Source organism: Pipistrellus kuhlii, unplaced genomic scaffold (assembly GCF_014108245.1).
Source record: "Pipistrellus kuhlii isolate mPipKuh1 unplaced genomic scaffold, mPipKuh1.p scaffold_m20_p_1, whole genome shotgun sequence".
NCBI lineage: Eukaryota > Metazoa > Chordata > Mammalia > Chiroptera > Vespertilionidae > Pipistrellus > Pipistrellus kuhlii.
Genome location: NW_023425404.1, coordinates 146,795,014 through 146,819,534, shown reverse-complemented (window position 1 = coordinate 146,819,534; position 24,521 = coordinate 146,795,014). Strand labels below are relative to the sequence as shown.

Genomic DNA, 24,521 nt, shown 5'->3' with positions numbered 1-24,521 from the left:
GGACAATTAGGGGCAATCAGGCCAGCAGGGGAGCAGTTAGGCTGGCAAGGGAATGGTTAGGATGTGATCAGGCTGGCAGGCAGAAGCAGTTAGGGGCAATAAGGCAGGCAGGCAGACAGGCGTGTAGTTGGGAGCCAGCAGTCCTGGATTGTGAGAGAGATGTCCTACTGCCCATTTAGGTCCAATCTGGGATGTCAGACATCCCTGAAGGAGTCCCAGATTGGAGAGGGTGCAAGCTGGGCTGAGGGACACCTTCCCCCATGCATGAATTTCATTCACCTGACCTCTAGTTAGTTATAGAATGTTAAATTACCTACGTAAGGTCTCACACCTAGCAATTAGTGGAACTGAGGTTCAAACCCATACAATCTGGCATCAGAGTCCACGCTCTTAACCTCTATGCCAGACTACCTCAAAATTGGAAGCACATTGTTTGAATAGCATCCAGCAGTCTTACATTTTAAACATTCTATAAAGTGTTCCACTTTCACCATAGTAAATGTACTATTTTATTTGACTTGTGTGGAACAGCTAATGAGTTTCCTTTCTAATGTTTTTTTGTTTGTTTGTTTGTTTGTTTGTTTTAATCCATTTAGAACCATTTCGGAGGTACAAAACTTACCACAGTGACATCTTTAGTACCTCCAGTGATAGTCCATCTATTATTTCCTCTGACTCAGACTTCAGACAAGGTGAGAGGCATTTCCGAAAATAAAATGTTTTTAAGAAACTGTGATTGTCCTTCTTTTTCAGTAGTATTGAGTTATGAGGTGGCAAAAGAATTAATTTATATAAAAAATTTAAGAATTATAAAAAGCTGCCAGTTATTCATTTTAACAATATTATAGGAGCTTACTAACAGCTTCAGCAACAACAATGTAGTCATTTTTATAATATAGAAAATAATTCATTGTCTTTAAAAACAACATGATTTACCTCTAGACATTGCCATTAATTAGATTATATGAATATGATTTGAATATGGATCTGTGTCTGCTCAATGCTTGAATTTTAAATAAGATCACTTCATATTATTATTATCTGTTCCTTTTTCACTTAAATTAGCAAGAAAAAGTGAAGCTTCAAAGAGATTTGAATGTAACAGTGGTCTCCCAGGAGTAGATGAAACTCCAAGTCAAGGCCAGCCACACAGACCAAGGTATGTGACCTGAAAAAGTAATACTAATGTGTTTCCTGGAAACAGTGAGAGCTTTTTATTTATTTATTTTATTTTATTAGAATCTACATGTTTTTAAAAATTATCCTCTTTTCTCCATTTTCCTTTTTCTCTCTCCCCCTCTTCTTTCCATACCCACAAATTTATTCATTTATGTGAATACATTATAGTAGTTCAAATTTGAGTTATTGGAATCTTTTAAAATTAGAATTGGCTCTGATTACTTGTAGTTTGTGCTTGAGTTTTAGAATTGTCAGTACTTATTAGCAGTTAGGAAATTCTGAGGGCTTGGCATTAAACCTGTGGGAAGATAGAGAGTAATACCTCTTTCGAAAGGTTGAACAGGTTCAGCAAGCAGGATTTCACTAAGTATTATTTGTTGAATGAATAATGAGTAGGTTACTACTAAGTAACTTGTTATGTAAAAAGTTAATTATTCACTACATTTTTCCTGTTTTAAAAGAGATTATCTTGTATTTTTTTAAAGCCCAATTTGGGCTGTTAAGATTTCATTTTTTTTTATTGAAATACTCAGCTTCCTTATAAGGTATTAGGTATTATTCTTTTATTTTCTTTTCTTTTTAATATATTTTTATTGATTTTGTACAGAGAGGAAGGGAGAGAGATAGAGAGTTAGAAACATTGATGAGAGTCATCGATCAGCTGCCTCTTGCACACCCCCTACTGGGGATATGCCTGCAACCAAGGTACATGTCCTTGACTGGAATTGAACCCGGGACCCTTCAGTCCCCAAGCCGACGCTCTATCCATTGAGCCAAACCGGTCTCGGCATAGGTATTATTCTTGTTCCAGACTGAGGATGGTGGTATTATAGCTGTGTATTGATTTACTTTGTTTAAACTGAAAAGTGTCGAGGCAGTAGTGACTGTATTGATGTGCATTTTTTTGTGTGTGCAAGGACCCTTACATGAACAAAAGCACATTGCTAATGGTAAGCATTAATTTAAAATATGTAATGTGATATTAGAGAACCAGAGGATGCTTCAGAACTTACACCCCTACTATGGGAATCCCTTTAAATTCATTATTTCAGTTTGTATCAATCACGTGCCACCATATACCAAAGAATCATTTGGAAATTAACAAAAACTTGCCCCTTAGTCAATTAATTCTGGCAGACAGTTTCACAGCCATCAACTATTAATAGATCAGGTAACCCTAGCCATGTGATTAAAGGTTTAGACTCCAAGTAATTAAATACATTACAATAAAATTATCTTTAATGTTTTATTTTTTATTAAATTTATGTAATTTTTGTTCTCTCTTATACCTTTTAATATAGTCTATTTATTTTAGTCAAGTTTTATTTTACCTGAGGAAAGCCATAATAAGTATTTATGTACCTAAGGGGACATTATATTTGCACAATGGCATTTTATATTTCAGTAGCCCCATTGTCATAATAGTAATTGTGATGACCCTATTTTTGTAATTTTGAACAAAGAGGTAAGAGAAAAGACTGATCTATGCTTAATATTGTACAGTTTTCTTAAAGAGGCGAAAGTGTTTGGGTCTGAACACCAGGAAAAAGCAGATTGAATTGCACAAAACTCTGTGTTAAATTGAGGCAGTCACTCTTCTCTATATGTGTAATTTGGGGAAAACTTACAGATAGTTAATATGATGCCCTTTGAGCTTGAGCAAAAGGAACAGTAGAGCCCAGCTGGGTAGGTCAGTGGTTGAGTATCGACCCAGGAACTGAGAGGTCATCAGTTCTATTCCAGTCAGGGTATATGCCTGGGTTGCAAGCTTGATCCCGGTGTGGGGCATGCAGATGGCAGCCAATCAATGATTCTCTCTCATCGTTGAAGTTTCTATCTCTCTCTCCCCTCCTTTCTGAAATTAATAAAAAAAATCTTTTTTTTAAAAAGTAGCAGTAGAAAATAACAATTGAAAGACTTATTGGGATTGGGTGTTAAAGATGAATTTATTTTATAGTCAGTTTTAGTCATATAAAAACATATTATCCTCCAAATAAAATTAAAACATTTTATGTGTCTTATTTCCATTTTCTTGATAAGCTATGTCAAAAGCATCAGGATTATGAGACTGTTTTAGTTTTTTTGTTTTGTTTGTTTTTTCTAAGTTTTACATAGGAAACATTAACATTAAGGTTATCTTAGGTCATCAAATCATATTTTCGTGAGAAACTATCCCTTATTTTATACCTTACGAGGAAAACTTCCAATGTGGTTTTCATTATACCTGCGTTAGATAAAAGATATAGGTGAAAGAAAAATATTTCAAGAAGTATATTGTTAGGTCTATATATATGTTATTTTTAATGTAAAATACTAAACTCTACTTCCTTTAGAATGACAATACCCACCTTCTTTTTAAGCTAAAATACTGTCCAAATTCCTTATTCAAGTGCAGAATTTCCTGAGTGTGTACAAAGTTTCTGATAAAATCCTTAACATGCTAGTACTCAATCAGAAGATCCTGTTTTGTTCTTGAGGTCACATATTTGTTAGATCTATAAATAGTGCTGTATTTAAACATGTTGCATGCTTCCTCATAAAACTTTCCATCCCCTTTAGCAAGAATGAAGTGAAAAACAGATACAGACAATACTATTAATTTGTAAAATAGGGGGAGAGTGGGAGATTTACAGGATAGCATGAGTCAGATGCCACAAAATGAGTAATTTTTGGATTCTGGGCTATCAAAAGTGTCTTTCAGTGATCAAAAAGGATATTCAAACTGGTTTGCCAAAGAGCATTGCTAAGTTTTTTCCAGTGTTAACTCTGAAGTACAGTTTGTACATGGTGTAATCCCCAGTGCTTCTGTGCCTATCTGCTTGATGAGGTAACTTTTTTTTTTTCTGCCTCAAAACAACCTCTTAATTCATTCCTAAATGATTCCATTTTTCTGAGTTTGTTTTTTGTTTTGTTTGTCACTCAAATTTTTCAGTTATTATAGGAACTTCTACCAAATATTGTATGGGACATATAAAATAATTTGAATAAGAAAGCTAACATATTTGATGAAAAATAACAGGTGGGAATTAAAATATATACATTTAAATTTTGTTCATTCTTCTAATCTGTCCACTCAGTGTAGAGATGGTATTGAAGGATAGAAATAGGAAATTTTAGAGGTGGTGTGGTTATTGTTAATATCTAGTATGACCATAAGAGTAGATTGCTGGTGGCAGTGGAGGAAGTCAGAGTGTTAAAGGACTCCTCCGTCTATGTATACAGCCCCGCCATGAATGACAGAAGTAGAGGTGAAAAAGAAGACTGAGTGGGGCTTTTTTTTTTTTTTTTTTTTTTAATCCTCACCTGCGGATGTTTTTCCATTGCTTTTAGATAGAGTAAAAGCAAGGAGAGAAGAAGAGAGCGAGAGACACATCAATAGGTTGCTTCCCACATGGTAGTGCTGGGGATCAAACCTGCAACCGAGGGGTACATGCCTTGGAATCAAACCCCAGATGCTTTTGTGCATGGGCCTAACCACTGAACTAACTGGCTGAGGCTGAATCAGGCATTTCAGTCCTTAATAAATAAGGGATTCAACCAATCCTATATAATAAAAGCCTAATATGCAAATTGTCCTCTCAACTAGTAGTTCAACTGGGAATTCGACCAGGGGGCAGCGGGCCAACCAAAGGAAGGATGGCCCCCACCAGCAGCAGGCAACTGCCAGAGGAAGGGAGGTCATGGCCAGCAGCTGCTAGGGACCCTCCCTGTGCATGAATTTCATGCACTGAGCCTCTAGTAGGGACAATAAATGTCTAAAGCAAAGCAAAGCTGTGGATGGTATGATTTCATAGCATGTACTTCAAGGAAGCTGGGGGATAATGGAGGAGGGTGAGCAATCATCTGGAAGCTGAAATTAGTAGTAGGAATCTCAATCCCATCACCAGGCCCAGGTTTTCAGGACTGTAAGTGTAAAACAGCTCAGTTGGCTGAGCATTGTCCTATGCACTGAGAGGTCGTTGGCTCAATTCCCTATCAACTGAGCATGTGCTCTGACTGGGAATTGTACCAGTGACCTCCTGGTTCATGAGTTGAAGCTCAATCACTGAACTACACCAGCAAAGCTAATATGGCTTTTATTGATTAGACTTAAAATAATTGTTTTCTTTCCCACCTTTACTTTTCTCTGCTTTTTTTATAGCAGACAATATGAAACACCCCTTGAAGGCAACTTAATTAATCAAGAGATTATGCTAAAACGGCAAGAAGAGGAAATGATGCAGCTCCAAGCTAGAATGGCTCTTAGACAGTCTCGGCTGAGCCTGTATCCAGGGGATACAATCAAAGCTTCCATGCTTGACATCACCAGGGATCCTTTAAGAGAAATGGCCCTAGAAACAGCCATGACTCAAAGAAAACTAAGGGTAAGTTGATTCTCAGATTACTGCATTTGTACTTTGTCTCATGGGGAAATGTTACCCAAAGAATTTTTAAATATTCTATAGGGATCCTAATGTTGCCTGTAAATAAAATTGAAATCTCATGTTAGTTTTCATAGCTGGCTTTATTCAGCATGTGGGGATCATTTTTTAATAAGAAATTTATTATACCAAAACCCAAGAAGATCAGATGGATGTTCAAGGCTGTTTCGGAAGCTCAAGAATGTTATCCAGGACATTCCATCTCTGCTCTGTCATTCTCAGAATTGCGGCAGTAATTCACTTTATAGTCATGGTAGCTCCAAGCATATACCTTCATATTACAATATCCAAACACAAGGATAAACAAATATGCATTTTATATCTGTAGGGGATTTTTTTTAGGGTGAACATTTTGCATTTTATTTAATTTTTTAATTTCTTTATTGATTAAGGTATTACATATGTGTCCTCATCCCTCCATTAACCGCCCAACCTCTCCCCCCACTCATGTCCTCACCTGCCTGGTGTTCATGTCCATTGGTTAGGCTTATATTCATGCATACAACTCCTTTCACCCACCCTCCCCTAGCTTTGTAGGGCATTTTTTATGTGTTTCTGTTGGTTTCTTTTTGTTTCAATATATGTCATATATTTTTATAAACATAAGCTCAAAATGAGCAGACTTCTTTTTTTAAATATATTTTATTGATCTTTTTTACAGAGAGGAAGGGAGAGGGATAGAGAGTTAGAAACATTGATCAGCTGCCTCCTGCACGCCCCCTGCTGGGGATGTGCCCACAAGCAAGGTACATGCCCTTGATCGGAATCGAACCTGGGAACCTTCAGTGCTCAGGCCAACAATGCTCTATCCACTGAGTCAAACCAGTTAGGACAAGACTTCTTATTTCATGTAAAATATCTTGGAAAATTTTACAACTACTATAATATTATTGTTAAGAGCAGTAAAGTATTCTTTTTTGAGAATTTACCATGTACCATAATTTCTTTTTTACTTTTTAGATATATGTTTATTGATTTCAGAGAGGAAGGGAGAGGGAGAGAGAGATAGAAACATCAATGATGAGAGAGAATCATTGATTGCCTGCATCCTGCATGCCCCCAACTGGGGATTGAACCCAAAACCTGGGCATGTGCCCATGACTGTAATCGACCCTGGGACCCTTCAGTCTGCAGACCAAGGCTCTGTCCACTGAACCAAACTGGCAAGGGCTTATAATTTCTTTAATAAGTTTCTAATTATTGGACATTTAAAATTTTTCTAATTTGTTGTTGTTTTTGTTGCTATAGCAAGCATTGCTCTGATGAACAAACATCCCTATAGCTAAATCTTTGCAGATATGTTCCTCCAAATAGAATAGCCAAGTCAAAGACAACACCTTTTAAGACATTTGACACATATTATTAAATTGCTTTCTTCAAAAAGTTTGTACTAATTTATGCTTTTATGAAAATGCCTGTTTCACTGTATTCTTAGCCTACTCTAAATATTATTATTATTTTTATCATCGTCATCGTCATCACCAATTTGGTAGGTGAGGCAATCTTTCATTTGTATTGTTCCTATACAAATAATTCTTCAATTTTGTTTTTATATTACTCTTGATACAGACACATTTTAACTTGTTCATAATGTGTTTCCTTAGTTGATGTATATTAGATTCTGTTTCCCATGGCAGGCCATTCGCATTTTTTTCTGCTCTATTTCTATCCTTGTTTAAAATGTGCCCTATTGATCCGTTGATTATTAACAAACCCATAATGTTAAACTTTTACTTAAGTGGTATCTGTCACATTTCACACTTGGTTAATTGGGTAGAATTCCCACACCAAATGAGCTGTACAGTTGAATGCAAAGAAAAAAAAACCACATTAAAAATAAAACTTCAGGAACACACCACCTGCCTTTGGCCTCAAGATTAGCCATGCTTTTCTTCCATCTTTTGTCCATTTGGACGGACGTAATCTTTCAATCTATTCTGATCCTACTCCGACCTGGAGTCTATCTTGATTTAAGATATCTCCTCAATCAGTTCTTCCCTCTGGGCAGAAACCCTGGATATACAGGAGGTCATGGTAGAGAGTAGATTGAGAAGCAATAAATGTAGTGTGTGGACTCCACTTTCTCCCACTCCCAAGTCCTCCCAACTCCTGAGATTTTCTTACTTGAGATAGCAATAGAGAGCAGAGAGTATGATGCATATACACTGAGTGGCCAAATTATTATGATCTTTAAAAGGCTAATATGCAAATTGTCCCCTCCACTAGCAGTTCAGCCAGCAGGCAGGCTGGCTGGCCAACCAACCATGTCCCCTCCCCCTGGCCAGGCTGGCTGGACCTTACCCATGCACCAATTCATGTACTGGGCCTCTAATTATTTATATAATTAGAAATTCCTGCACAGGGGGCAGGAGGTGGGGAGGGGGGGGGGGGGCACGGAGTTGTCCCTCAGCCCAGCCTGCAGCCTCTCCAATCTGGAACCCCTCAAGGGACCTTCATTTTTTCCTCCAGGAGTGTGGTGGAAAAAACCCTAGATCACCTTGGATTCTTAGCATGCCCAAAGCCAGTAGCCAGCTCCACCATGGGCCCCTGGCTGGGGGCATGCAGAGACTTTGGGCAGCACACAGCGGTGGCCACCAGGGTTTCGGCACACCCCAGAGGCCAGCAGCCAGCCCCTGGTTTGTTCTGGAACCCCTGCTGCTCAGGACCTAAGTGCGGGCGTACTGGCTAGGAGCAGCCTGGGTCCAGAGCATGTTTCCAGCACATGAGCCACTCAGCACCTGCATATGCAAATTAACCACCATATTTGTTTGGGTTAATTTGCATACTCACTCTGATTGACTGTGGGCGTAGCAAAGTTACGGTATGGTCAATTTACATTTTTCTCTTTTATTAGATAGGATACACACACACACTGAGTGGCCAGATTATTATGGGTTCAGAGATTATCATAATAATTTGGCCACTCAGTGTACTATTTCTAGTAGTCAGTATTTTGAACAAAAGAATAGTGTCACAGGGTTCCAAGAACATGCTTACAGATGGATATGGATATTTTGTAATCACAAATGTATATTTTGACAATCACAATGTTTTATATATTTTGTTTTTTAATTATGATTTGTTTTAATTATGAATTATGATTCAATCTCACTTTCTAAAACAGTGAGATGCTGTACAATCCCTTTACCACATTAGCAATATTAAACCACATCCTTAATGATCTTGAAACTCTATATTATTCAACAATTAAGACTACTATTATGCTTTTATTTATTTATTTTTTAAAATATATTTTATTGATTTTGTATAGAGAGGAAGGGAGAGAGGTAGAGAGCTAGAAACGTTGATGAGAGAGAAGCATCGACCAGCTGCCTCTTGCACACCCCCCACTGGGGATGTGCCCGCACCCAGGTACATGCCCTTGACCGGAATCGAACCTGGGACCCTTCAGTCCGCAGACCGACGCTCTACCACTGAGCCAAACCGGCTTTGGCTACTATTATGCTTTTAAGAGTCTGAGTCATTCTGGAGTCCAAAAAATGGAAAATCTTGTGAAACAGTATAAAACTAGGCTTTTCGTTTGACATCACTGGTAAAAAACAGGACTGAGGAAAAGCTTCTCTTCACACTGCATGTAAGGCACCTTCCATTCCTGGTCTAGTAAACTCCACTGTTCTTCTTTATTGAAAGTTTCTGCATTTGTTTCAGGTCACATACTTCTAATCAGGTGGCTTTACTTGTAATTTATTTTTGTTATTACATTTTTTGTGTGTGTGATTTGCAGAATTTCTTTGGCCCTGAATTTATGAAGATGACAATAGAACCTTTTGTGTGTTTGGATTTGCCACGGTCTATCCTTGTAAGTAATAAAACCAATTTGTATCACTCTTAGAAAATAATTTCAGTAATGATTTGAAGGAAAAAAAACAGTTGAAATTCTTACAAAATTTATTTTAATAGATGCCATTTTTTTTTTTTTCAATTATAGACAAAGAAAGGGAAGAATGAGGACAACCGAAGAAAAGTAAATGTAATGCTTCTGAGTGGGCAGAGATTGGAATTGACTTGTGATACCAAAACCATATGTAAAGATGTGTTTGATATGGTCGTGGCCCATATTGGTTTGGTGGAACACCATTTGTTTGCTTTAGCTCTCCTCAAAGGTACCGAAAATTTTTAAATTCAGGTTGCAATATGAAAAGTTGGCAACAAATTGACTTCCTATACCTGTTATGTCCAACCTTTCTTTGAGAAATAGTAATGACAAAAACATTCAGCAAGGAGGGGTAGGAGTTTAGGAACTCCCTTCCTTCTTCTAACTAAGTGCATTGTTTGTTTTTTTGTTTGTTTCTTTTTAATCCTCACCCGATTGATTTTTAGAGAGGGAAAGACAAAGAAACATTGATGTGAGAGAAACACATCGATTGGTTGCCTCCTGCATCAGCCCCAAACAGGGCCTGGGCTGGCGATGAGCCTGCAACAAGGTTTGTGCCCATGACCAGAATCGCACCCCGGACCCTTGGATCATAGGACAATACTCTATCCACTGAGCAAAACCAGCTGGGGAAGGTGCATTGTTTTAGTGGCTGTGTCTTTTTTGCATCTTCTGCACTTGACCATGAAGATTTTTCTTTGGTTTTTGGCTACATAAAAACAGATTTTAATTGTTATATTTTGGAGACCATTAATATGTCAATTACCTACATATGTATTCTAGAAGTTAGTATCCTGCTAATAGGACTGTATAGCAGGACCCTATTTTGGAATCTTCACTTCAACTTATTTAGCCTACTATCCTAAAATATAGTGTCTTTATAAATATTGTCAGTGGATGACTGAAAATATGACTTCACCTATTTTTTCAGCATCACAGCCCCTTTTACATCTACAATGGTCTCAGAGCACAGCTGCATTGGAAGTCACTCCTGTTGTCAATTAGAATTTCCATAGCAATGAGAAGCCTTTTGGAGTTGGACTTAATAAATCTCTTTAAATTCCTCTTTAATATTTCAGATTCCTATTTACCTCAGAATTTATCTTAGAAAGCTTAGACAACCAAGTACCATAAATTATAATTGAAGGATCAAACCATTCTGAAACCTTGCCAGATCAGGATAAGAGAAATATTTCTTTCAATTTAGTTTATTGAATTCTTTTCTTAAAAACTAATGGTTCATTTTGTAGTCATTTAGTAAATATTCACTTAGTGCCAATTTGTATTCTGTCACTTTACTAATTACAATTTTATGCTAAACAGATAATACTAACTAAAGATATTTAATTAATTAAAATTTCTATATATAATATACCATATTTTTCGGACCATAAGACGCACCGGACCATAAGACGCACCAGTTTTTAGAGAAGGGAAATGAAGAAAAAAAGATTCTGAAACAAATAGTGTCCTAAAATATTTTATGTGCATTAAAACCCAACATCACAGTCATAAACACATGTAATCAACCCGGTAAAGTAAATAGCAGCATTTAGAACCATTTTAGAGCCGGGCAAGCACACACAGACCACACAGAGCTGGGCAAGTAAAAAAACTTTTTTTTTTAAAGTATATGTGTAGGCTATATTTGGACCATAAGACGCAGGGACTTTTCCCCCCCACTTCTGGGGGGAAAAAGTGCGTCTTATGGTCCGAAAAATACGGTACCTAATTTTTTAAACATTCTGGATAATGTTTTAATGAATAATCTATTATTTGGAGAGAGTCATCACTAATACTTGAGTGATGATTTTAAAAAATAAAAATAGCCATGGCCAGTTTTGCTCAGTGGTTAGAGTATCAGCCCTCCCACCAAAGGGTCATGGGTTCCATTCCCAGAGCAGGTACCTTAATTGCAGGTTCGCTACCTGCCCCCAGTTGGGGGCAGGAGGCAACTAGTCGATGTGTCTGTCTTGCATTTATGTTTCTCTCTCCTCTCCTCTTCCTTCCCTTTTACTCTCTAGCTATGCCTACCAGCCAATCAAAGCAAGTATGCAAATTAACCCAACTAAGATGGTGGCCATCACACAGCTGGAGTGAGCCAGAGGCTTGGGTTGCCACAGCGATGGAAGAAGCCAAGCTTCCCGCCTGCCCTGGCCTGCCCTGGCCTCCACTCAAAGCACAAACTTGCAATTATAGAAGATAAATATATCCTAGATACCTGCTTCCAGTTGGCCCTGGCCTATGCTTGGGTCACTGGGGGGGCATGGCCAGCCTGCAAACACCACAGGCCCCTAGCCCTAGCCACCCCACACCCCAAGGGAACCTCCACCCTGATCCAGGACACCCTTCAGGGCAAACCAGCTAGCCCCCAACCATTAACCAGGCCTCTATTCTATCTAATAAAAGAGTAATATGCAAATTGCCCATCACTCCAATACATAAGATGACTGCCCCCATGTAGTCAAAGATGGCTGCCCCATGTGAACACAAGGTGGCCAGCAGAGGAGGACAGTTGGGGGCAATCAAGCCTGCAGGAGAGGGCAGTTAGGGGTGACCAGACCCGCAGAGGAAGGAAGTTGGGGCAACTGGGCCTGCAAGAAAGGACTGTTGGGAGGGACTAGGCTTGCAGGGGAGGGCAGTTTAGGGGGACCCAGATCTGCAAGGGAGGGCAGTTGAGGGGGGACCAGACCAGCAGGGGAGAGCAGTTAGGGAGAGCATTAGGCATCAATCAGACTGGCATGGGAGTGGTTAGGGGGTGATTAGGCTAGCAGCAGAAGTGGTTAGGGGCAATCAGGAAGGCAGGCAGGTGAGCAGTTGGGAGCCAGTAGTGCTGGATTGTGAGAGGGATCCCAGATTGGAGAGGGTGCAGGCTGGGCTGAGGGACACACACCCCCTGTGCATGATTTCATGCATCAGGCCTCTAGTAATAAATAATATCTAATGTTTATTGAATGCTTACCATGTGCCACTCACTTTATCAAATATTTTATATCCATTATGTCATGTGATCCCTATAATAGCCTTGTAAAGCAGGAATTACAGGAAATAGCACTATCCTCATTTTACAGACAAAAAAATTGATGTCTAGAGAGGTTAAATCTATTCATTATCACATAGATATTGATAGTAAATAATGTGGCCAGAAGTTGAATCCAGATCTGTCTTCAGACCCCTCATTCTTTTTTTGTGGTTGTTAATCCTCACCTGAGGACATTTTTTCTATTGATTTTTAGAGAGAATGGAAGGGAGGGAGTGGGGAGAGAGAGAGAAACATTGATGAGAGAGAAACATCAATGTGAGAGAGACACATGAATTGGTTGTCTCCTGCACCCAACTGGGCCAGGGATTGAACCTGCAACCCAGGTACATGCCCTTGACCAGAATCGAACCTGAGACCCTTCGATGCATAGGCAAACACTCTAACCACTGAACCATACCCATCAGGGAAAAACCCCTCATTCTTAAAAGACTAAGCCATATTGCCTCAGAGCACGCTGTCATACTTCTTTATAATCATATTTTATTCAATATTTTTATTTTATCTGAATGTGTTCTTATTTTGTTACAGATAATGAATATTTCTTCATGGATCCTGATTTAAAATTAACCAAAGTGGCCCCAGAGGGATGGAAAGAAGAACCAAAGAAAAAGAATAAAGCCACTGTTAATTTTACTTTGTTTTTTCGAATTAAATTTTTCATGGATGATATTAGTCTAATCCAGTGAGTACGCAAGAGTTTCTATTTTTCTCTTCTTAACCCCTGGATTTTTGACTCATTAGTTTACTGATACTGAACTATTTGGTCTGATCAATGATAATGTTTCCTTTATTATAAAAGAAATAATTTCTTCAACATTGTTTATTAAATTATTATGGCTTAAAAGCTTCATTATAAACTGTCTTGGAAACTAAGCTTATCTGCCAGTAATACAAATTACCTCAAGATTGGAGATAAAGCCCAGATGTCTTGTGTTTGTATTTATCTTCCAGACACACTCTGACCTGTCACCAGTATTATCTTCAGTTGCGAAAAGACATCTTGGAAGAGAGAATGCACTGTGATGATGAGTCCTCTTTACTGTTGGCCTCCTTGGCTCTCCAGGCTGAGTATGGAGATTATCAGCCAGAGGTGGGACTTGCTTTTTTCTCCAGGACCACTTTTGCATTGGTGTTCTTATCCTCAGCATAATTAAAGACTAAGCCTATTTGAGGTGTTTGCTGTTTAGATATAGAGATTTTTTGAGGCTATTTTGGTACTTCAGAATGACCAAGTTTCCTATATACTTTGGTTATACACTGAGTGGCCTGATTATTATGCATTCAGCAATCATAATAATATGGCCTCTATAGTGTATACAATCATACACTATGGGACTTCCTCCCTCCTTCCCTTCCTTCCTTCCATCCTTCCCTTCCTTCATCCCTTCCTTCTCAACTATCTTTTTAAAATCAGCTTATTTCAGAGTTTTGGACTATCTAGCACTTACCCTTTTTTCATTTTCAACCTGGTAGATATTAGACACAGAGTTACCAGTCAAATCTGAATCAAAGGGATCTTCTACTTTCCACATGGATCTATGCAGTGATGGACTGAGAGCACAGCAGAGTTCACTGTATGGAGATTAGATGTTCAAGCTCAAATATTCTAGAATTTACGTGGAGTTAAGAGGAAGCAAGAAACTATACCACTCAAGCAGCATCCTACGGAACATTAACTGTATAGTGACATTTGGCCCTGGATTGTCAGTCTCTTCTCAAGTTTTCCAATCAGTTTAGTCATAATACCTCACTGAATAAAAGAGAGAGACTGATGCATATCCTTTAAAACTCACTTCTCAGAGAGAAGTATAAATACAGGCATCTAACTTTTAAGATAGGAGGAAAAGGGCAAATAGAATTGCTTACAAAAACATTCTCCTTTCTAGGTTCATGGTGTGTCTTATTTTAGACTGGAGCATTATTTGCCTCCCAGAGTGATGGAGAAACTTGATTTGTCCTATATTAAAGAAGAGTTGCCCAAATTGCATAATACCTATGCAGGAGCTTCTGAAAAAGAGACAGAGTTAGAATTTTTAAAGGTAAGCACACAAGATTATAGTGATAAGCTTTGTATCTGTTTCAAAGTAAGCAAGATCCAATAAATGTTACTATGAATTATCTCATTTTATTTATTCCTGTTTACAACCACGGTATTTTAATTCTTCTTTTGTGAATGAGGAAACTTAGGCTCAAAGAGAAAATGTAATGTTCCCAAAGTAAATGGCTGTTATGTGGGGTAAAACTGTGATTTGAACCCGTATCGATATGCCTATGGATTCCATGCTTTATGATTTTTATGTCCCATCTAAGAAATATTTATCTAATCTACAGTGACAAAGATTTTCTAAATTTCTAGTTTGCTAATATTTAGTTGCAGGTTTTAGCATCTATGTTCATCAGGGATATTGGCCTATAGTTTTAGTTCCTATATGTATCAATAAGTCTGTGGTTCACTTTTGGGTTAATTTTCATATATTGGGTGTAATAAAGATTGAGATTTATTTTCTTGGTATGTGAATATTCAACTGTTTTAGCAACATTTGTTGAAAAGACTACCCTTTCTATATTAAACAACATTGGTACAAGTTCTATATCTTTTTGTCACCTCTTACCAAGGTGTATGGTCTTGTTCCAACAGGTCTGCCAAAGACTGACAGAATACGGAGTTCATTTTCACCGGGTGCATCCTGAGAAAAAGTCACAAACTGGAATATTACTAGGAGTCTGTTCTAAAGGTGTCCTTGTGTTTGAGGTTCACAATGGAGTTCGCACATTGGTCCTTCGCTTTCCATGGAGGGAAACCAAGAAAATTTCGTTTTCAGTATGTCTAATTTAACCCCATTTGATTGTATTTTAAAATATGTGTTCTCAGTTTCATATATAACCTATTAACTGACTTTACTTAAATTTAAAACCCAGTAGGGCTAATATGCCTTAATAGTTTGTATTTCACTCTTCTTTCTTAGCTGTAGGAAGTATTATTGAGGTTTGTTTTTGGTTTGCTCATGAAGTAATTAAAAAAATTAGACATTCCTTGCTGGTTATATGCTCAATTAACTTTAGTTAAATTACAACCTAGTTGACTTTTTTTTTGTTAATTCAGAGCTTATTCTAGGGTATTAACTTCTCACATGAGAAATCTTTTAATATATTTAAGTTAGGTAACTATCTTAAGCACAGTGAACTTCATCTTGCCCAATAATAGGCCCCTCACAGCAACTATTTGAATCTCAGTGATCTAGAGATTTACTTGATTTTATGAACTAATCCCAGAACTTTCTGCAGTTTTAGGTTTTAGTGTATATTTTCTATAGACATAAAGTTAGAAAAGTGGTTTTTAGGAAATCATGTTTATGAAAGATAGTGATCTATAAAGGCATATTTTTATTCTGAAAAGCAGTTAGAAAACCCCAGAAATGAGTCAAAAATATATTCAGGTATTTGTTTTTCAGATATTCAGGAACTACTGACATCTTTAGTTTATGTTTGAGCAGAAATATAGTCTCACTCAACAATGTTTATAAAAATATCAATAACAAGACTCCAACTGACTCTGAATAATCTTCAACCTAGAGACTTTTGAAATCAATTCTAGACCTAATAGTTAATTGATTGGTTTCCTCTGAAACCTGATAAACTAAGATTACCATTTGATTATGTTCTCTCAGGAAAGCCCAGACCATCCTCATCTTCTCTGGTGGTCAAGACCAGAAACTTCCCTGGGTTTATAATTAATTAAACCATTTTGTGAATATTGTACCAACCTTGCATCCCCAGAATAAATCTCACTTGACCATGGAGTATGATTTTTTTAGTGACTTTCTGGATGCAGCTTGCTAATATTTAGCTGCATATTTTAGCATCTATGTTCATCAGGGGTATTGGCCTATAGTTTACCTTTCTTTGTAATGTCTTTCTCTGAGTTTGCAATTATTATAATGCTGGCCTCATAAAAAGAGCTTGGAAGTCTTCCCTCCTATTGAAATTTTTTTTGGAATGGTTTGAGGATAGGTGTTAGTTCTTTGGATGTTTGGTAAAATACACCTGTGAAGCCGTCTGGTCCAAGACTTTTGTTTGCTGGAAGTTTTTTAATACTGTTTCAATTTCATTAGTTGTAATCAGTTTATTCAGGTTTTTTAATTTTTCCTGATTAACTTTTGGAATATTGTATGTTTCTAAGAATTTGTCCATTTTGTCCAGGTTGTCCAGTATGTTGGCATATAATTGTTCATAGTATCCTAATATATAAAAACCCTGGGTCCGTCAACACCAGAGGTTTGACCAACCAGAAGTCAGCCCTGCAGTCAGCAGCAGGTGTGGTGACCAAGCACTGACTGCTGAGGTGGCTGGGAATCAGGCCTGAAGAGAGAATCAGGGTCTGATCCATAGCCTCTGTGGCAGATGTTGATCAGCACTTGCCTCTTTCTTTCTCTCAGGGCCTAGCCAGTAGCTACACCTCTATTTCTCTCCAGGTCTCCACCTGGCTGCTAATCAACCCCACCTTTCTAATCAGGCTCTGTTGATAAGCCCAGAGACGCTGACTGGCATAGAAACCCACCAATCAGAACCAAATTTGGGTGAAGTGTGAGGAGCAAATGGCATAGAAACCAATCAGAACCAAATCTGGGTGAACTGTGAGGAGCCATAGAAACTGACCAATCAGAACCAAATTGGCCAGCAGAGGACATTTGGGTGCAAGATCAAGCCTGCAGGGGGAGGGCAGTTGGAGGTGAGATCAGTCTGGCAAGGGAGGGCAGTTAGAGGTGATCAGGCAGGCAGGAGAGGGCAGTTGGGGGTGAACAGGCTGGCAGGGGAGCAGTTAGGTGTTAATGAGGCCAGTAGAGGAACAGTTAGAGGGTGATCAGGCTGATAGGCAGAAGCAGTTAGTGGCAATCAGGAGGTAGGCAGGCAAGCAGTTAGGAGCCTGAAGTCCTGGATTGTGTGAGGGATGTCCAACTGCCAGTTTATGCCTGATCACTGTGGGCTCCCAGATTGGAGAGGGTCAAGCCCCCCCAGTGCATGAATTTCATGTACCGGGCCTCTAGTTTTCTTATAATCCTTTGTATTTCTGTGGTGTCAGTTGTTACTTCTCTTTCATATCTGTCTTTGTTTATTTAGGACCTCTCTTTTATTTTTCTTGATGAGTCTGGTTAAAAATTCATCAATCTAGTTTATCTTTTCAAAAAGCCTAATAATGTGAAATAAAAATAATATTTACATGATAATTATTGTTTACATAATTTGGTCATGTATTAAAGTGATAGGGAAATGTCCTAATTGTTAATGCCCTTGATTAATATTGTAGAAGAAGAAAATCACATTGCAGAATACATCAGATGGAATAAAACATGCCTTCCAGACAGACAACAGTAAGGTCTGCCAATATCTGCTGCATCTCTGCTCCTCCCAGCATAAGTTTCAACTGCAGATGAAAGCAAGACAGAGCAACCAAGATGCCCAAGATATTGGTAAGGAGACAAAAACTATGACAGATGACTCCAGGGTATATGCATGGTTTTTACCACAAATTTTAAAAGCACTTCCATGTTTAGGATAAAAATTACAAGCTATCCAGATGTTAAATGATTAAGTCAAGTTACAAAGGTGTGAAAAGAAGCCAAAATTTCAATTTCATGTTCATATTGAAAATGACCCCAGATCAGTCAGGGAATACCTGTTGAAATATATATTTTGTGTTTATCTCTAGGGTAGCTGATATAAATGTTATAGAAGTTTGGATTATATTCTCTACCAATAGTAAAATTAAGCACTGTTTGGTAAGGTAAGACTAATATACATGAAACAATAAATAGTACACAATAGAGGGTCAAGGTCTGAGTGACAGATTATAGCATATAAATTCTGTGATCATGAGAAGAGGAAAGGGAGAGCAAAGACTAGGGTACTTGAGTAGCAGTGCTTAAATCGAAAATTTTGAAGGACAAAAATAATAAAATAGATTGAACATAAATGCCAAGTTCTTTTTCAGATGAGAAAAAGAACCTGGGAAACAGGCAGGGGGCAGAGAGGAGAATGCACCCAGCATGGTAAAGTTACATACCTCAGCACATTTCCCACCTGTTAGTTTTACTTGGGTGTGTCTTGTTTTGAGACTGAGATGAATAGCCATAGTACCCAATATAAAAGATCAGGAGAGTATTTTGGTTTCTTTTAAAAAGGAACCAGCAGAAAGTAATTCAACTCTGAAAGGACATCTCAATCAAAATCGAAATATTTAAAGGTTAACTTTACATATAGAAATTAAACTTATACAAAATCTAGTTCTGAGTAGTGTATTGTTATAAACTTCAAGTTAAACACTCTGAAGTCTTTGTTTTAAAAATTTAATGAAATAGCATTCATGACCTGTGCATCAGAGCTCTCTGCATTCCTTATCCAAACTTTCTCACATCCTGAAGTCTTACAGAAATTATATTCCCCGTGGGACAGAATGGGGTGATGGCAGCCTATGAATAGCCTTTCAAAATCAAGACAGTAGGGGCTGTATGTTTATTAAAAATGAAGATTCCAGAAACCTACCTGAAACATAGTGTATCCCAATCTTTGGGCATTAGGTTCCTAGAATCTGTATTTTAACAAGCTTTTTTCAGTATTGATGTTTATGCATGCTAAAATATAATAACTACTTCTATAATTTCATTATTCCTTTTCTTTCCTTACTTTGCTCTGCTAAAAAAAATTCCAAACTATAGTGAAGTATCTAATTTATTAGGGTTGTCAGTATTTCTACTTGGACTCATATTCAGTACAAACCAGAATTGAACAAATGAAGGTTACATCATTATAGATGTGGTATGGTGTACTATAGTAAAAAAGAATCAGAAGACCATCTATGAAGCTAGCCTTCCATCTTCAACATTTCTTATACTAAAGAATAATATAGTATCGATCTTAACAATATAGTTAAGATCATGGACTATAGAGCCAGATGCCAGTATTCCAACCTCACACTCTTATAAGTTCTGAATCTTGACAGGCTACTTAAAATCTCAGCTTTAGTTCCCCATCCATAAAGTTATTTTCATAATGATAATACCTTATAATACATCATAAGGTTGCTCTGAATATGAATGTACTGTAAAGCAATTTAAAAATGCCTGGCATAGTGTAAATATTGAATAAGTATTTATTATTATCATGACCATCATTGTTTTACCCCCATTGTTATAAATAGTAGTAGTAGTAGTATGACCTTAGGAAAATAATTGACTTTTTGGAGTCTGACTTTCTTCATCCATGAAGTGGGAATGCTCTCTGTATCTCACAGATTTGCCCTAGGAACACAACAGCTGTGGATCCTTGAACTCGTATGGGAAAGCATTTTAAAATAGTATTAATCTATATTTTCTCCAGATTTTGTTAAACCTTCAAAGGAATTATTTTCTGGTTAGAATTAGCTTAGAAGTAACTGCCTGCCCAATAAACTATCTGTACTAGACAAGTGAAAATAACTGGTGTTATCTATAAGATGTTGAAGGGCTAGCAAATGCATGTTACTTCGTTAGAGTTATAGAATTATGGTGCGAGAAAGTACCTTAGAGGCCAGTATGTAGAAACTTTACTGATGAGGAAACAGTTTCAAAGAAGATAGTGTACCATCTAGCCTTAGAGTTAGAAGTCAAACAAGGCTGAAACCCTGGTTTCTTAAATTCTAATCCAATTATATTTCTACTTTAATGAGCTTTTGAAGAACTAATTTGAACTAATAAATTAAGATTAATATTCATTTATAGAGCACTTACTACTTGTAAGACACCATGCTAGGTGCTGTGGGATAACAAAAATAACCGACATCCCTCAACTCAAAAGAGCATACAGTTAAGTTGACATATAAGGAACTTCGGAACCATAAAAAAGACTGAACAATAGCACACACAAAAAGATCAGGAAGTGTGGAGTACAGATTGAGTGTGGAACTAGCAAACCTTTGGGTTCAAATATGAAACATTAGTATTAGGATGTAGGCTTATTCTATTGTAATTTGTATCCCATCCTGGCTGTTAAGAGTGTTTTCCAAGTGAAAGGAGTAGGACAAGCCAGGTAACTGAATGATTTATGATTCTATCCCATAAATATATGCAATATTTTAAATCCCACATAGGAGTAGGATATGAGTGGATTTAACTAGCATAATCCTTGATGTTTACAAAAGAGATATATACCAAACAGAACTGGCTGCCCCTATTCCCGCCAAAGTTTGTTCTACATTTGCCTTAAGGGTGAAGAATCTATTGAATGTAAAAGTATTTCCTGGTAATAGAATCTGTGTAAGATTCAGTTTTGCGTCTTTATTAAAGAAAATAGAAATGTTGTCTGTTCTAATAAAAAAATGTATTTTAGGCTAAAGATCATTCTGGGAATTTTTAAATGAAAGTCTTTGTTTAAAAGTATTATCCTATTTTTAACTTGGTGTCCACTTCCACTTCAGAGAAAGACCATCGGATTTTTCTGAGGACAGTTAGACGTTTATTTAAACTTCATCCTGATGCATGAATATTACAAACCTTCAATGTTTTCCTATCTATTTACACCTGGGATAAAATATTCATTATTAATTTTCCCAGGAATTAGAAAATAATGAAATAATCTAAAGATCTAAGTCAGCAACAGTTGACTTTTTTATTTTTATGCGTGTGTGACATTTTTAAAAGGAAGTTTCACAGCTGTTTTATATAGTAATCAAGCTGTATTCCTTAGAGGTGCCCTACAGGGTTGGTACTTTACATGGGAGTGGCAAACAGGGTGCCTTGTGATGTGGATTACTAGTGCATGAGCAACTAAACCGTTTCTGATTCTGCGCTCCTGGTCCTTTATTTACATGGAAGGACTTCTATGCAAAAGTTCTGTGATGCAGTGCTTTTGTTAACAGCCTCGAATGTTTAAATGCTTCCATGACATGAGATTCCAAAATAGAATAGTCAAGCACTTGTTATAAGGTGTCTCTAAGTTTATCCTCTAAAAGACGATTTTGGATGTATATTTAGAAGTGAAAATTTTAAGCATGAAGAGAACCCCACCTCCTTGATCATGTTAATTAATGGAAACCAAGAGAGAAGAACACAAGTAATATTTGAGTCTCCCATAGTTCCTGTGCCACTTTTAAAACATGAAAAGTCAACAAGATTGGATGGTGGGTTGGGCTTGGTAATGAAATAACAAAAGAAATGATTAAGGCCTTTTGTGGCAACAGCTTTATTGAGATATAATTCACATACCATCCAATTTACCCATTTAAAGGGTACAATTCAATGGTTTTTAGTATAGCCACAGAGCTGTGCAACTATCACCACAATCTGCCTGAAGCTTTTAAAAATATAATAATTAAAAAACTTTTTCTCTGGGCAAAACACCTCTGCACAGCTTCCTTTTTTGGCATGATCTCACCTTGTTGGCCTATCCAGGTATCACCTCTCTCTCCCCATCCTTGATTTTCAAAGACACTGCTAGAGTTGAGAATTTCTCTATCAAATGTCATTCTCACATCTAATTGAAACCCATAATTGGGAATTTGGGGTCAGCAAGCCTGAAGCCCAAACATTATTGGATCCAAGAAAATCATTAGATGAAGTAGGAAATGCTAACCAGGCCCTGAATAGGAGAAAACTGCAAGGATGGAGAGATGATGGTATAAAAACCAAGACCTTCCAACCTCCTCTTTAAAATCCTGGATTGCCACACTTGGAAAGCTTTCTCCTTATACTGGCAGTCAAGACAATTAAAAACTGCATGCTGTTTTGTTTATTAAAATAACTCTTCTCATAAAGGTACTGCAGTGTTTCCATCATGTAAAGCAATCCTATTTCCTTGTAGAGAGAGCTTCGTTTAGGAGCCTGAATCTCCAAGCAGAGTCCGTTAGAGGATTTAATTTGGGACGAGCAATCAGCACTGGCAGTCTGGCCAGCAGCACCCTGAACAAACTTGCCGTTCGACCTCTGTCAGTTCAAGCTGAGATTCTGAAGAGGCTATCCTGCTCAGAGCTGTCGCTTTACCAGCCATTGCAAAAAAGTTCAAAGGACAAGAGTGGCAAAGCTTCGTGTGAGGAAAAGCCTAGAGAGATGAGCAAATCACACCACGATCTCAGTCAGGCCTCTCTCTCTCCTCATCGGAAAAATGTCATTGTTAACTTGGAATCCCCATCACAAACCATTGCGGAGTTGGTAGGAAAACCGTTTCACCAGATGGCAAGATCTGATACAGAATCTTTGGCAGGAGTCACAAAACTTAATAAGTAAGAACATAATTAACTAACCCAAACTACATATTTGTAAATTCTACATTTCATACATTGTTTTTGTTTTATTATTTTCACCTTTTTTTTTTTTTTTTTACATTGACACTTCCTCCTCCTACCTTCCTTTTCCTCTTTAGTTCAAAGTCTGTTGCAAGTTTAAATAGAAGTCCTGAAAGGAGGAAACATGAATCAGACTCCTCATCTTTTGAAGACCCTGGTCAAGCATATGTTATAGGTCAGCATAAACAAGCTTACCTTCTTTTCCCCATGCCTGGTGCTCACAGTCAAGTGAATGAGATAATGTAATTTACCAAAGAATTTTTTTGGTTCTGTGTCCTAACTACCAAAACTGTTTGTGAATATAAAATGTTAGGCTACTTAAATGCACCAAGTGAAATAAAATTATTTAACAACTGATTGTTTAGTGGCACACTCTTAGTTAGCTTTCTCTTGGTGGCAATTGCCATGACCATCTTACCAAGGGAACCAGACAGCCAACCCTTGGCTTTGGTTTTCCTTTCTTTGGGTTTTCCTCACAAGCCTGTGAGAGTAGACTCCACTAATGCAGTATTTTTATTTATTTATTTTTTTTAAGAAAGGTTTATTTAAGGTAACTTCAGATTAGCATGAATGAAATTGTCTCTAAAAACAGACTGAATGGTTGGTAGGTAGAAATTCCTAGTTGATTTAAGTTTTTCAAATTCTCCCAACTAGCTGGGGCCTATTAATATAAGTGAAAAATCTGTGTGTTTATAAACCTTATAAGGTATTAAATACCTTCTAAGGTAATACTTCCAGGTTTCCTGTTGCTTTATGCATCTTAAAAGGGACATGCATATAATTGACCTTTGAGGAAAATAGCTATTTAGCACAAGGTCCAAAAGGTTTCTCAAAATAGGAAACAGCTGGGGAGATAAAAAGGCAACAAGAATAATCCTCCTCTGCTGTTGTTCACCAAATAATACTAATTATCTCTCCCTTAGTCCAAAGTTTGATCATTTAACTCCAATTACACAAAGTTAGAAACTAGTATTTTCTCATCCTATCATTGGTTTGGGGATATGTGAAGTAAATGAAGTAAAAAAAGAACTCTACACTATAATTGATAAATATTTATGGAAAGCAACATTACTTTATTAATATTTGCTTCCAAACTTTCAGAGATTATACTATCATCAATTTTAGTTGAATTGGTGGGGGGATAAAACAAAAAACTTTAAACAGATAAAAGACAAAGTCATCTTATATATTAAAAATAGCCAAGAAAATACTTTTCAAAGTACATTCTATCTATAATGGGATCTCTTATAAAGTCTAAGCTATTGATCTCTATAGAAGAAATCCTTCACATATCAGATGTAGAATAATAAAATATTCCATAGACAAACACAGATAAGATAAAACTCATCCATGAAAGAAATTTATTTTTGCATTTTTTAACTAAGGTTATCCATTCTTATTGAATATTGGATTTTCTTTTAACATTTGAACATATGTTTTTAAAAATCATTTCAGTTTCATCACTTCATATTTGGCATATTAAAATTTCATCATAAACAATACATTTGTTTTTAGGTTTATTCTGCAAAATAAATTGATATGCTGGACATTAAAAATAGTAAATAAGCCTATTGTGGGAAGACATATTTTTCTGAATATAAATAAAAGAAAATGCTACCTTAATGTTTTATTGCTTTTTATGCATTTATCAGAAGAAATTACTTCTATATC

General features: G+C 37.1%; 1 protein-coding gene across 25 annotated transcripts in view; it reads left to right on the top strand.

Annotated features, from left to right (window-relative positions):
* The window catches only part of PTPN13 (protein tyrosine phosphatase non-receptor type 13), a 167,816-nt gene that overhangs the window by 82,284 nt on the left and 61,011 nt on the right, over nucleotides 1–24,521 (top strand). For 18 of the 25 annotated variants that reach the window (XM_045570954.1, XM_045570959.1, XM_045570971.1 and 15 more), the window contains 12 exons: nucleotides 597–692; nucleotides 1,066–1,159; nucleotides 5,321–5,543; nucleotides 9,346–9,420; nucleotides 9,550–9,724; nucleotides 13,067–13,220; nucleotides 13,490–13,628; nucleotides 14,425–14,577; nucleotides 15,177–15,359; nucleotides 17,844–18,006; nucleotides 22,370–22,787; nucleotides 22,928–23,025. In XM_045570954.1, coding sequence (XP_045426910.1) covers nucleotides 597–692; nucleotides 1,066–1,159; nucleotides 5,321–5,543; nucleotides 9,346–9,420; nucleotides 9,550–9,724; nucleotides 13,067–13,220; nucleotides 13,490–13,628; nucleotides 14,425–14,577; nucleotides 15,177–15,359; nucleotides 17,844–18,006; nucleotides 22,370–22,787; nucleotides 22,928–23,025 — 1,971 coding nt within the window. The remainder of the gene's footprint in view (nucleotides 1–596; nucleotides 693–1,065; nucleotides 1,160–5,320; nucleotides 5,544–9,345; nucleotides 9,421–9,549; nucleotides 9,725–13,066; nucleotides 13,221–13,489; nucleotides 13,629–14,424; nucleotides 14,578–15,176; nucleotides 15,360–17,843; nucleotides 18,007–22,369; nucleotides 22,788–22,927; nucleotides 23,026–24,521) is intronic. The other 7 variants (XM_045570978.1, XM_045570982.1, XM_045570991.1 and 4 more) reach the window with 3 other exon arrangements.